Consider the following 14,396-nt stretch of genomic DNA (forward strand, 5'->3'; position numbering starts at 1 on the left):
GGCAGTATAACACATCATGAACCATATAGAGAGGAACAAGGAAGTAGAAAAAGAGACTCGGTGGATGGTGCAGTGATGTCCTGCTCTGTTTACCGTGTCGTGTGAGGTGGGACGTGTGTAGGTCACTGCCGGTCTCTGTGGATCTGGGGAGGGCTTTTCACAACAGGGATTATTAGATTCAGTGTCACAATTTGTGCGTATCCCAACTTGCGTGTGTGGACAGGAGAATTACTGGTCAGCAGCTGATCCAGACACGTGGAGCAGGATTTAGAGGAACAAGAGCAGAACGAGAAAATAGGTTAATAGGTTTAACAAGCGTAGTATGAAGCAACTGTAAGGCAGAAAATACAGGGTTAACAACTGCCAGTTAAAACTGCTGGTTTAGCTGCGCTCCCAGACACTAAGAGAGCAGTGAAGATATTATTCAAGTGTTACTACAATGATTAACTGAAGGAGAAATTTATCTGCAAATTGCAATATGCCTCAAAAACGATTGTTTTGTTTATATTCTCTGTATTTACACCGTAAATATCATGAAAATGAAATGCTGTATTTATGAAATTCAGTGTGGTTTATCGTGTGCTTTTAAACATTATTTAAAAGTAAATAATTATCTTGGTGTAAGCAAAAGAAAGTTATTGTGCTTGCACTGTACAGTGTGACATTTGCTCAGCCGCCCTGAGCGACCTACATGCCTATTGCAGCACTTGCTTACCTGTCATTAACTGGTCAGGTCAAAGTCTATTCCAAAAACTCTGCAAGCGGTGCTGTTTACTGGGCTTTTCGTAATCATATTCTTGTTTGTGTATTTTCACCCTCAGGTGCCCCCAGAACCAGACACTGGAGATGTGACCTAAATCTGGGTCTGTCAAGGGCATCGGATCTACAGGTGGTTCCTAATGTAAATAGAGGCAGCTGTCATGTGAGGGATGGGGGGGGGGGCGCAGGGCTCGGCTGGGTCAGCCGATACAGGGTCACGATGCCCCACCTCTCTCCAGGAAAGCACTCTTCAGTCAGGATCTCCAGCACTTTGTGGCAGATCTGACGTCCACAGAGAGAGGTCTGACAAGCCCACTTTCCAGAGTGCTTGAGGCACATGGCAGCCTGATGTTTAATAGATGGTTCAGCCAGCTTCCAGGCCTGCGTCACATGGGATTATTATGGGCTGTTGCTAACTGGGTGGTTTAAGTGCCTTCCTTTTATTTACTTTTTAGTTACCATTTTAGTTGAGCTTTATAAGTAACACAAGCCTGTATTCATTCAATTAGCTTCATTCAATTTCTCATTTCTCTCACATAAAGCTTAAGACAAAATGTAACATGTTTGTGACGTAAACCAGTGACTGGCTGGTTGAATATCCACACCCCCACCTGCCATGTTAGGCCGTTCAGAAGCTGTACTAATAACATACAGAAAACGAATTCAGGTCCTGGTCTATCTGTGTACACAGGCAGGTGGAGGCGTCGACCAAGCAAATATGTACACACCCGACAGCATCTGCCTGCGGTGTTGGACACCATGATTATTGTCAGTATGACTGGTGCATAGCGGGGGAGGGGGGGGGGGTGTCAGGGATGATGGGAGAATCGGCGATGAGGATTGTGATGGGGCTGGACCCTCACGTTGGTTCCATTGTGCAATAAGGCATTTTTTTCTGATACATATTCCTATAAATTATGCAATTAAACTAAAAAAAATGACAAAGCATAAAAATGATTATTGACCATAATTATTATTTTTTTACACAGAATATAGTAACCGTTACATGCGATACACATTAACGTAGATATTGTACATTGAATATTACATACATGTATATCGTCAATCAGCTGAAAAGCAGATAAGGAATGTATAGTACACGTCAGCTGTTAGGACCCGGAGCACTGCGTGATTCCCCGTTCCAAGGAGGGGTGTGTTTGTGCCTGTGTATCTGTGTGTGTGTGTGTGTGTGTGCGTGATCTAGGAGGCGGTTCCAGCTCACATGTCAATCTAAAATCTCTCCTCCGCTGCGCCTATACCGCTACCTTCAGCCTCCAGCCGCCAGCCCCCGCCAGCAGAGGACTCGACACTAGGAAGGGAGCCCGAGGCCAGGCGCACTTCTCCCGCAGAAGCATATGGGCTCTGTGACGACTCGCCCCTCGAGTAATCTACGTAAGCACGACAGCGGTATAGGGTGCCAACCCCCCAGCGGCAAGAGGCATTTAAATTGAGTAAAGACTGGGAATCGACATCGTTTGGCTCGGGATGAGTTTTGATCTGACCGGTGGCCGAATCTGCATCTTTGTTCCCCCTTTCGGAGCGCTCCTTTGCGGTTCAGAGTCATCTGCCGACCAGGTGCGTGCTTCGCCGTAACTATTTTAATATTTTAAATTTCTTCTTTTGGAGGAAATTGGGGATAATCTGCTATGCGCTGAGACCTGGCGGCTGTTTTTCTCCCGGATTAAGCAGGTTCCCAGGCTGCCTGGCTGAGCTGCTCCGGCTCCGCGCTCACTCGCGCTTTCCAGCAGATTTCGGTCCATCGGAACCGGGGGGTTTCCTTCGCTGGCCGCTTAAAATGTCCGGGGAGGCAGTGCTTATACCGGACGATCGCGCCTTCAGCAACTTTAAAAATGAATGCAACTCAGCAGACGGATGGACCTTGACGTACAACAAGTCCGGGATCAGTGTGTGGATCCAGATTTTGCAAGAGGAGAAGTCCTTGCATAAAATAAAGGTGAGCTCTGATCATGGGTTAGTTGTTCCTTTTCCCGGAGGAGGTGCTTTTTCTAAACGCGTGGGAGCTGTCGATCTCCGCTCGGATTTAATTGCCTAAATTACTCTTTATTACTGTTACTGTAACGCTTGCACTAGCATCGTTATAAGTTCACCTCGGTAACGTGGTTGGTTTAAAAGCGAAATGCTCCCTATATCCGGGGGAGAGCGGCCCCCGACAGGTGTCGGCCGGGAGCAGCGTTTGCTGCGGGGGCGGTGCTGTGACTGGCCGGCCTTGAGCAGGATGTTTGCCCGGCGTGATCAAAGCGCTCATCCCCCTTCCGCGTTTATGCATGGGAGACACTGGCACCGGCAGCGGGCAGTGTCACGGTCCCCGTCAGCTTTATTTGCCTGTGTGTGTAGGGTGTAACGCATCTCAACAAAGACTTCAAATGTGTAATATATTATACAGCAGTTATAATTACTGTTTGTATTTCACCTGTCGAATACATTATATCTTTCTGGAGCGAACCGCCCGTAACGGGCTTTCATGCCGCCAGTCCCGCGGTGTGGCCGCTCCCTAGCTGGTCGAGCGTGGTGCGGCTTGCGCTCCCGGGACGGAGGTCCGCCTTTGAGACTTTACTTCCTGCATGCGGCAGTTGTTTGACGCCGACTTTTACTCTGGTAAGAAGTAAGAGTAGCACACTGTAACTTAAGTGTTAGGCTGCATCTACAAGTTTCTGTTCATTCTTGAAGTTTCTGCATTAATTATTTCAAAGTGGGCTGGGTCTGAGTGTCTCCCTGTTGATCATGTCTAAAATTCTGTACGGTTGGACCAAACATCTAATTTAAAACATGGTTTTGGGCAGTGTTCATTCAGGCATTTTTAGTTTTATTCTTAGTAACTTACTGAATTGTAATTGGATTAAAGTAGTATTTTAGTCTTGTTTTACTTAAGATTTAGTCAGTGGAACGCAAGTTTAATTTTAGTCTAATTTAGTCAGTTTTTTGACATCATTTTCTCAGACAGGTTAATGATACTGAAATGGATTTTGCTGAAGGATATTTCTCCTGGATTATCCCTGACCACTAAGAACAGTTCGTAAATAAACTGACCTTTTTTTATATCCATCCACCCATCCACCCATCCATCCATCCATCCATCCATCCATCCATCCATCCATCCACCCATCCATCCATCCATCCATCCATCCATCCATCATCTTCCGCTTAATCCGGTTTTTATATACCTTTTTAAATTGCCCCCTCAGATTTCGCCTCAGCCCGTGTCTTGCGCTCTCCTTGGCTGGGCCAGTGGGCCTCTTCGCCGCACTCATTGCCAGTCTCAGCGCCTATCAGACCGTCAGGATTTGAAGTTGCCGACAGGTCCGGATATTTAGCCTGCTAGATATCTGACGGGCATTTGCGACTCCATCGGCATAACATTGTAAACAGTTCCCAGCCACCGCACACCAATTTGCTTCAGATCGGGGAGGTTTTGTCTGCAGTTTTCAAAAACTGTCGGCGACCGGAAAATCGGGGTTAAAATCGCGTAGTGTGAATTTAGCGTTAGATACGCTGGAAGCTGGCATTTGCGCAAACATACACCGATTCAATGGGAAAGTTGCACGAAGACAGAGCGAACTGGTACGTGCGCTTGCAGATTCATACGTATGTGAATGATTGGATAAAAAGGATAACGACCAATGCTTTGGGATGCCTACTGTGATCTAGGTTGTATGCCCAAACTGAGCAGGCGATTTCCTCGCGACTTTACTCGTCGGAGCGTAACGACCAGAGATTTCACCATAATTTTCATTGTCAACCATTTTGTTCACTTACGTTGTCGTTGCAATTTAGTCGAGAAATAAAAGCTCGTTAACAAATACTTGCCAGCAAGATTTTCATTGACGAAATCTTTATGCATCTACATGCAACGTAAACTTAACTGTACATATAGATAGGAAACGCCTTAAGGCTTTCAGAAGTGTATAATGTTGGTGTATAATGTACGAACAGCGGTCTCGCACGGATAAGTCATTGATCAGCCGCTGTCTCTGTGGGACCCTTCTGCTGGGGAGCCGTTAATAGACCAACAGCTGGAAATTGGTGGCTGGCTGATGCCCCCCCCCCCCTGGCAGCTCGACACTTGTATACTGTGTATGTTTCTCTCCACTTAAACAGGGGTGAAGCAATAACTTCTTGGCCCTGGGGCAAAGTGCCACCTTGGACCATCTCGATACATTCTGGGGGGGGGGTTCCTCCCTAACACGTTTCGTCAAACGGGAGTGGATCCCCCTCCATGAAATTCATAACTGTGTAACAAAAGTAAAGTTTTCTTTTATAGCTTAAGGCAACTTAAATTCAGCACTGTTTCCTGACCTGGGCTTGGGGGAACATACCCCACCCCTGGTAGACTGTGCTGGACTTAATACAAATGAAACGTTGTTATTAGTGTAAATATTTACTCTTCACCTGCATGACAGCATCAGCATGAGAAGTGTGATAACAGTCCAGTGACATTTTCATTCATTTTATTCTGCTGGTAAAATGCTGATAAATTTCTGTGCATGTGTGATATTAAATTTGATCAGATGCACTTGTTTTTTGACTGACAGGATTAAAAGTCCCCCCCCCCCTTTAATTGCTCCAATTAACTTAATATCACAACTGAAGATATCGTGGTGTTGACCGCCCTATTCCTGTGATGTATTTTTAATACTGTTAAATTCACTGGTTCCGGCTGCTTGCTTTCTGCAAGGGGGGTGTTCGGGGGGGCCTGACTGGGTAGCCGGCCTGTTTGCTCTCCTGCGTGTCAGGAGGCACAAGGTCACGGTCTCCGTAACAAGCAGCATAATCTGCCAATTATCTGAACGCCGAGCACGGCCGGTGGGAAAGCCTGACGCGTTTGCCAGGTTCCCGCTGGAGTCACAAGCAAGTCCTGCCTTCATAAGAACAGCGAGCTTTCGATTTGACTGTCAGCCACCATGCAAAACCAGAGACCTTGCTGTGGTGCTGGAGAGAGACGGACTGGTTAAAAATGACACAGATCAATGAAACCTTAATCAGCCTGGCTGGCTCTTGTATTTCCCCGATGAAACTGTTACATCGGTATATCGTACCAGTCAAAAGTCTCGACACGCTAAGTTGCCTACAAAATGACAGTGTTGCATCACATGACCTGGTCACCTGAGCTAAACACAATAGAAATTGTTTTGGAGGAGTTTGAGCAGGGGACGGCATGGCGGTGCAGTGGTTAGCACTGTTGCCTCACACCTCTGGGACCCGGGTTCGAGTCTCCGCCTGGGTCACATGTGTGTGCATGTTCTCCCCATGTCGTCGTGGGGTTTCCTCCGGGTACTCCGGTTTCCCCCCACAGTCCAAAAACATGCTGAGGCTAATTGGAGTTGCTAAAATTGCCTGTAGGTGTACATGTGTGAGTGAATGGTGTGTGAGTGTGTCCTGCAATGGGCTGGCCCCCCATCTTGGGTTGTTCCCTGCCTCATGCCCATTGCTTCCGGGATAGGCTCCGGACCCCCTGCGACCCAGTAGGATAAGCGGTTTGGAAAGTGGATGGATAGATGGAGTTTGAGCAGAGAGTGAAGGAAAAGCGGCCAATGAGAGCTCAGCATATACGTGGGACCTCCTTCAGGAGCTGGAAAGGGCCCAATGGTGGGGTGACCACAGGGATCTGAACCGGCAACCTTCTGAGTCCCAAGTCATAATACTTTTTTGTTTAATACTTATTAGGACAGTGCATAATTCCATATGTTATTTTATAGTGCTGATATCCTTATTCTCAAATGTAGAGAGTAGCGCAAATAACCCTTTTCTATGAGTAGATGTGAACTGTACGCGTTCTGCCGCAGTCTCTCTCTCTCTCTCTGCTTCGCTGAGTTTGACCTGAATCGGACCTAGACTGGTTACCTTCTAGGTTACCTTACTGACTTTCTGGCTGCTTCCTCCGCATTCTTGGCTGCGAACGTGCTGATGGTGTCCCAGCTCCTGTCTGCGCTGTCTGCGTCCCACGTCAGACGCTGCTTAAACGGCAGGTTATGCCCCTCGCTGGAGGTCACCATTAAACCACTGTGCAACCAGTGAGGCTTGAGCTGCCGTTTTGGACGTGAGGCGCTTCGCTCCGACGCCTCTGTCCTCAGGGTTCTCTGCTTCGGTGGTTTGTCCTGTTTCATTAAAGCTGGTTACGTCTCTATCGCTGCCGCCGACCACTTTACTGCTTTTCTTTTATGATTCTTGCCTTTTGTAGAACATGCTGCTATATGACTGTTGCTTAACACTTGGAGCAAGGCATTGTGGGTATGCTGCCGTGGAGCCATCGACATGCCGTTTGGACGCGGTTCTCCTGTGTCTACGTGTCACTGTTTGTTTTTGCTAGCAAGTTTAGATATGTAATTAGTCAGCAGATGTCCCGATTTGCATTTCGGGACGTGAGCCTGGGCAGTGGTGGGTGCCACCAGTATGGCCACCCTCATGCTGCAGGTGGCAAATGGGGGGGCTCCGTGTTGTTGGTGTCCAGCCTGGCAGAACGCTGCCTCACAGTTCGCCCTCATGAAATGGCATTTGTGCTGAGGCGAGCTGCTTTGGGCTGCTGTCAGCGCCGGCCGGGGTCACGTCTGCCAAGGGCTGGGCTCCAGCTTTGGGAAAAGCTCTCATTTGCTCCCATGAAGCCTCCAGCCAAATGAAAGGGGGACCCTGTAATTCTGCTTTGGAAATGAAAACGTGAAATGAAATGATGACGAATGGCGGCACATCACAGGCCGCTGTCTGGAGTCCGGACTCTGGACCGAAACGTGAGATGCTCTTGGCTGGGATGGAGCGGGATTCAGGCAGATGTAATGTAAGTGCTCTGTTGATAATGGCACCTAATGAGGTTATGCTCCCCCCCCCCATGCTGCAGTGATCTCCCAGGATGTACCGTTGACTTTGGATGGGGGTTATTTTTGTGGTTGATCAAGTATCAGAGTTTCTGTTTGCTTTTGGGAAAAAGAGGAACCGTAAGATAAGCCACCGAGGCCCAATAAGTTAATAAATAAGTTTCCCCTTGATTGTTTCTCCCCCCCCCACCTCCTTACCTTCTTGGTCACGTGACCGACCCTGTGCACAGCAGGGATACGGTATCCGGGGGCGGTTTGCAGAGCCGCCGACGGTTAAAGCAGAATGCTCACCGTGTTCAAGGCCAGTAAATTCTATGCCGCAGAAGCAAGCTGGTGAAAGGGTGATTCTCAGGGGAATTGTGGGAAACGCGGGGGGCGGGGGAGCTCATGGGAGCGCTGGGATGCTGGAGACCGGCTGGCAGCGGTTTCCCTGGCAACTGTTTCCGAACAATGAGGCCGTCAGCAGCACGGTTACTGTGGAGGAGGCGGCCTGCGTGGGTGGCCTGCGGAATCCTCCCCATGTGTCTGCCGGCGTCTCCCCTGAGATGGATCTCCCTGCTCTCCCTCCGTTCTGCCCCTTCTCTTTGGTATGAGGTGGGGCGGGTTGTCCTGGCTGCTGGATCAGGCCCCCTCTGACATCACCCCCCGTGCCCTCCCTCCCCCTCCTCCGGGGATGTGAACTGGCACTGTCAGTTCTGACTGTTTTGGGTCAGATTGCAGGGCTCTGCGCCCTGAGCCACGTGGCAGAACCAGGTCAAAATTTTCAATGTACCAGAAAGAACCGTCATACTGACTGTTCGCTTATAACCAAATAATTTTTTTAAAAGCCACAGAAGTCTTCTCCAGATGGGACTTTAGACGTGACTGATTCAGGGTTTCTGACTGACATCTGACATCGGCGAGAGCCTCTACCTGTGTATTGGTTACCTTTATGCATGTGGTGCTGTTTCATCGGAGAGTGAAAGCACTCTGCCAGTGAGAACCGGTTTCAGTAGCCCACCTAATGGGGGGGGGGGATCTCCAAGCAAGAATGCCTCTGCCTGCAGAAGGAGGGGCTGTCTGCTGTAGGCCGCTGCGGGAAACGCTCCTTATCAAGAGCCTAGTTTAAATAAACATTTAACTGGACTCTGCTGCTGCTTGCGTGGGTGATGAAACCTGCGTCATCTGGAAATGTCGGTACCCACAATTCCACTCGCTGCCGCCCGCTTACAGAACTTGTCAGATTAATTATGTGGGGTGGGCACGCTGAGGCACTCCGTGAGCTCTCACCCCCTCGCACGCTGAGGCACTCCGTGAGCTCTCACCCCCTCGCACGCTGAGGCACTCCGTGAGCTCTCACCCCCTCGCACGCAGGGCCACTCCGTGAGCTCTCACCCCCTCGCACGCAGGGCCACTCCGTGAGCTCTCACCCCCTCGCACGCAGGGCCACTCCGTGAGCTCTCACCCCCTCGCACGCTGAGGCACTCCGTGAGCTCTCACCCCCTCGCACGCAGGGGCACTCCGTGAGCTCTCACCCCCTCGCATGCAGGGCCACTCCGTGAGCTCTCACCCCCTCGCACGCTGAGGCACTCCGTGAGCTCTCACCCCCTCGCACGCAGGGCCACTCCGTGAGCTCTCACCCCCTCGCACGCAGGGCCACTCCGTGAGCTCTCACCCCCTCGCACACTGGAGCACTCACTGCCAACCACCAGCGCTTTACAGGGAGTGACTGTGGCCCCTTGTTTAACTGTTTGCTTTTGATTAGGCTACTTTTCAGGAGGGAAAAGCTGCCTTTTCCTCACTATGATGAGTGATTTATCCCCTTAGTTTCCTGCCTTCTCTAATTAAAGGGAAATTTTTAGGGATTCTTAAAGGTATATATTTATAAAGCTCCACTTTATAGCTTCATTGTAGATAATTTGAACACACTCCCTTAGGGAAGAGCCTCATTCATCAGGCCTCTGGTCGTAGAGAAACGGTTTCTAGGTGTCAGAAGTTGGTCGTCTTGTTAATTATAGGCATTTATTGTAACGCATAATAAAACTAGTGAATTTGGTGATAATCTGTGACCGGACTGTGTGTGTGGGAGTCGCACGGCGTGTAGGTTTGCTGTGGGTGGTTAGGGCTCCTGGTGGTTTATCCTCCCTGCCCTTTCAGCTGAGTTTATATAAAGTCTTTTATTATTCTTATGTCCTCAGGGACCTACAGCCACTCCATGCTTTTTGCTCCCTCTCAGCTCCTTTCCAGACTGTCCACATCACTGCAGAGCCGAGAGGAAGCAAAAACCTGGAGCATCTGGGTCCCTGAGGACTGCATTCTCCGGGCCAGTCAGTCCGGTGCAGAGGTGCACAGCAGGAGCGAGTCATGTGCACAGGATGTGATTTGATTAGGTGCTTCCAGAGTTCTCAGAATCTCCCCCGTGTCATTCAGGGACTCGGCGCCTGAGTCATGTGACCGCGCGTCTTCAGAAAGGTCAGCAGCAGGCTGCAGGCCGGCTGAGGAAGCGGCTGCAGAAACAGCTTATTGACGTCGGCCTGTTTCCTCTGCAGTGTCAGATGGTGTGCAAAGACGTCGCCACGGAGACCATGTACGACGTCCTGCACGACACGGAGTACCGGCGCAAATGGGACTCCAACGTGATCGAGACCTTCGACATCGGCAAGCTGACGGTCAACGCGGACGTGGGCTACTACTCGTGTAAGAGATGCTCGGTCACTCGTGACCATGGACGCTTGACCTGGAGAGGAGTGGGGGGGCCGGGGGGCTCCTGTTTTCTCATTCCGCATGTTGTCCGTCCGCACAGGGAAGTGTCCCAAGCCGCTGAAGAACCGTGATGTCATCACTCTGCGCTCCTGGTTGCCCATGGGACGCGATTACATCATCATGAATTACTCCGTCAAGCACGCGGTGAGTAAACACTACCCCACCTCCTTTGATGGTTTAGCCCTGACTTAGGGACCCCCATCCTTCACCCATCCACTGTGACCCTGAGCTCCTTGAGGAATGAGGAATTGGTTAAGTTAAGCAGCAGTCTGGGCTGGGACAGGCAAATTGAATAAGGCCCAAAGTGGAATGCCGAGTGTCCCCAAACCACGGAAGTGTCCAGGCTCTGTGCTGAGCAGCGCCTGTAACTGCGGCCTTTACCCGCGGCCTGTAACTGCGGCCTTTACCCGCGGCCTGTAACTGCGGCCTTTACCCGCGGCCTGTAACTGCGGCCTTTACCCGCGGCCTGTAACTGCGGCCTTTACCCGCTGCCTGTAACTGCGGCCTTTACCCGCTGCCTGTAACTGCGGCCTTTACCCGCGGCCTGTAACTGCGGCCTTTACCCGCTGCCTGTAACTGCGGCCTTTACCCGCGGCCTGTAACTGCGGCCTTTACCCGCGGCCTGTAACTGCGGCCTTTACCCGCGGCCTGTAACTGCGGCCTTTACCCGCGGCCTGTAACTGCGGCCTTTACCCGCGGCCTGTAACTGCGGCCTTTACCCGCGGCCTGTAACTGCGGCCTTTACCCGCGGCCTGTAACTGCGGCCTTTATCCGCTGCCTGTAACTGCGGCCTTTACCCGCTGCCTGTAACTGCGGCCTTTACCCGCTGCCTGTAACTGCGGCCTTTACCCGCGGCCTGTAACTGCGGCCTTCCAGAGGATCAGAAACTCCTCAGTTAAGTTGACATTAGAATGTAATTAGAGGCTGTGGGATCTAAAATGTTAATCCTGCTTGCGCCTCAGAATTATATTAAGACATTGATCTCTAAGGTCTGTGAGAACAAGTGACTGGCTTAATTGACAGAGATCAAACGCTGTGTTTAATCCTGTAGAAACTGTTAATTAAGGGCTGTGTGTAAAAGCAGTTGAGCAGACACTCTGCAGGGTTTGCATGTGGTGATAGATACTCACTGCTGTCTCTGTTGGGGTTGCTGTATATTGATGGTGCGTGTGCGTGCGTGTGCGTGCGTGTGCGTGCGTGTGCGTGCGTGTGTGTGTGTGCGTACGTGTGTTTACGTACAGACAGTTCCCTTCTCTAAAAAAATCTTCCAGTGCCCCCAGCCCTCCAACCACACACACACACACACACACACACACACTCTGCCTCAGTTCCCAGACCCATTTGATGTGTAATTAAGTCATCATTACTAATGAACCCCATAAGCTTCAGGGAGGCCGTGTCCTGGTACCCTTTGTTGGGTTTCTCAGCCTTGCTGGTTCTAGGGAAGGCAGAGCAGGTGGAAATGCTGAAACCTGCATGGGGCCATGTTATGCCCCCCCCCCCCCCCCCATGAAGATAGATAGCAGAGCAAGGAACAAGAAATATATAAATTCCCTTTTTTCTGCTCATATCCTTCCAGAAATACCCGCCAAAGAAGGATATGGTACGTGCCGTTTCCATCCAGACGGGCTATTTGATCCAGAGCAACGGACCCAACAACTGTACCCTGACCTACCTGGCGCAGGTGGACCCGCGAGGTAAAGAGCAGCTCGGCTCTGGGGCCGGCAGTGTGATGGGAGCCTGGTCTCCGCGAGCCTTAAGGGTCTTTCCATTGCTGCCAGTGTGATGTGTGACACATGCCACCTGTATATTAAGAGGTGCATTATAGGATTTATTATGGGATGGGGTGTATCTGGCGGGCCTTTACCCTGGGCAGAGGGAGGGCCAATGTGGGGGGGGGGGTGGTATTTTGTTGAGGATTTCATGTGAATCGTCTGTGTCAAAAGAGGCACCTGTTAGTTTGCCGCATGATGGCCGCCAGGCTGGATATACCCCCCCGGCCTGCTCCACTACTGCTTTCACCCCCCCCCCCCCCAAGCCCCTGTTGTTGGTCACTCTTCTTTTCCCGCCTCCTCCGCAGGTTCCTTACCCAAGTGGGTCGTCAACAAGTCTTCCCAGTTCTTGGCGCCCAAAGTAAGTGAGGATGCGTCCCTGTGCGGCCCTGTGCGGCCCTGTGCGTCCCTGTGCGGCCCTGTGCGGCCCTGTGCGTCCCTGTGCGTCCCTGTGCGTCCCTGTGCGTCCCTGTGCGGCCCTGTGCGGCCCTGTGCGTCCCTTGGCGCCCATGAGTGTGTCGCTGGGTGCTTAATCTAAGTGCTCATCATTACTTGGGGACTGATGCGTCTGCTTGGCAGTCTTCCTCTGCCCTGGCTGTTGAAATGCCCTCTTTGAGGTCCACTTGCAGTTTGAACAGCATTTTTTTTTGGGTGGGGGGGGGGTTCTCCATCTCACTTGGTTTGTTTCTTACATTCAGCTGTCGGTCACCTAACCATTCGCTTATTTAATAGCTCATCGTTTGAGCTTCCGGGGGAAGTGGAGGCATCCCTATGACAGCCTATTTTTGCCACGAATGATGGTAAACGTGATCTACGTGGCCCCGTCAGGCTCCAGTTATTAGAAGCTAGTGAGGCTGAACTGAAGATGGTGGCTTGTGCTGGAAGCAGGAAGGCAGGGGTGGGTGCATGTGTCAAGGGATCTGCATTTGCACACACGCGGTTCTCTTGATTGGCAGCCCACAAGCCCAAAGCTTTCTTTGACATAACGTTGGTGGAGAGCACCACCATGTGGTGACACATAGCACTGCAAGGGACTGGCTCTGACTTCTTCAAAATCAAGCACGACTGCAGGGGCCAGCAGACGATCCCAGGCTGTGCCGATCGAATTCTCATCCTTACCTTGTCAATGAAATGGGTTGACATCCCTTCGCTTGTGCCCAGCAGCAGTAGGAGGGGGTGGGGAATGGGGGAGGGGGCTGGCGGTTCAGAATTAAAGCAGTGAAACCAAAATAATGGTGCTAAAAGCCGTGCCCCTGGGGAGGATCGCTGCTGGTGCTGAGCATCTCCGAAGCCAGATTGGGTTTGATGGACAGTCTCATGTTCCCTCCACAGGCCATGAAGAAGATAAACAAGGCTTGTCTGAAGTATCCAGAGTGGAAACAGAGGCACAACCCTGGGTACAAGCCGTGGCTGTACCCTGAGCAGAACCGGCTGGCCAGCATCCCCGTATCGGAGCTGAGCATTCAGCACGCGGAGTCCTTGGAGAACATCGACGAGAGCAGCCTGAGCGAGGCGAAGGATGAGCGGGGCGAGGGCAGCGACGAGGAGGGGGGCAACTGAGGGACATTCACACACACACTCACACACACACACACACACACTCACACACACTGTCCACGCACGTTCACAAACGCAGCAGGTGTTTGAGCAGCCTCTGGAGTTGGGGTCTTTTTTTGTCCCCCCCTTCCCTTCCTCCCCAACAATCAAACCTCAAACCTGGACCCTCAGACACACGTGACACCAAACGTGCTGCAGGCGTGTAGCCATGCTTCATACGTGTAGCCATGCTTCATACGTGATTACATTACAGGTTTTGGAAAGGACTCCTAACACAACCAAATAACCACCGTTGGCCACCCTGGAGGCCTGACTTCTGCTGGCTGATCAGCACATACACTCAGTGTCTGTTTGAAGAACAATGACCAGTGTATTTGTCTGGTGTGACTTACGCTGGAAATATAGACCCCTAGTGACCCAAGCTGATATTGTGTCCCCTCCCTGTTCACCAGGCTTAATGTTCTGCCTTGTGAGAGTTTTTGTTGTGTGAATGTACGTTTAAAAACAAGTGAAAATACAGAGTATCTTGAAGGTTTTGAGATCTGGTCTTTGCTCTCTGTCTGTGAACATCTCTCTCTCTCTCATCTCTCTTCACACCGTGGTCTCTGCCTTTCGCACTGAAATGGCCGTTTCCGTCCTCACTGCTCTGAGGCCCTGTGAGGTCTCACAGTACCAGCCCATTTAACTACGATCTTAAGCGCATGCGACGTGTGAGCTGCTGCACACTCGTGAGCACTGGCCA

The 14,396-nt window shown here is 51.0% G+C and overlaps 1 protein-coding gene across 2 annotated transcripts; it reads left to right on the top strand.

Moving 5' to 3' along the window:
• Positions 1-1,997: 1,997 nt before the first annotated feature.
• On the top strand, positions 1,998-14,193 carry stard10 (StAR-related lipid transfer (START) domain containing 10). Of its 2 annotated transcripts, none has more exons than XM_048982220.1 (7): positions 1,998-2,334; positions 2,449-2,713; positions 10,112-10,259; positions 10,366-10,469; positions 11,905-12,022; positions 12,406-12,458; positions 13,430-14,193. In XM_048982220.1, the coding sequence occupies exons 2-7, from the start codon at positions 2,555-2,557 to the stop codon at positions 13,655-13,657; spliced, it is 810 nt and encodes a 269-aa protein (XP_048838177.1). In that variant the 5' UTR covers positions 1,998-2,334; positions 2,449-2,554; the 3' UTR covers positions 13,658-14,193. The 2 variants fall into 2 exon arrangements, with proteins under 2 accessions (XP_048838177.1, XP_048838178.1); XM_048982221.1 differs by having other exon boundaries at positions 2,031-2,334; positions 2,446-2,713.
• Positions 14,194-14,396: the final 203 nt, after the last annotated feature.

Source organism: Brienomyrus brachyistius, chromosome 17 (assembly GCF_023856365.1).
Source record: "Brienomyrus brachyistius isolate T26 chromosome 17, BBRACH_0.4, whole genome shotgun sequence".
NCBI classification, from domain to species: Eukaryota; Metazoa; Chordata; class Actinopteri; order Osteoglossiformes; family Mormyridae; genus Brienomyrus; species Brienomyrus brachyistius.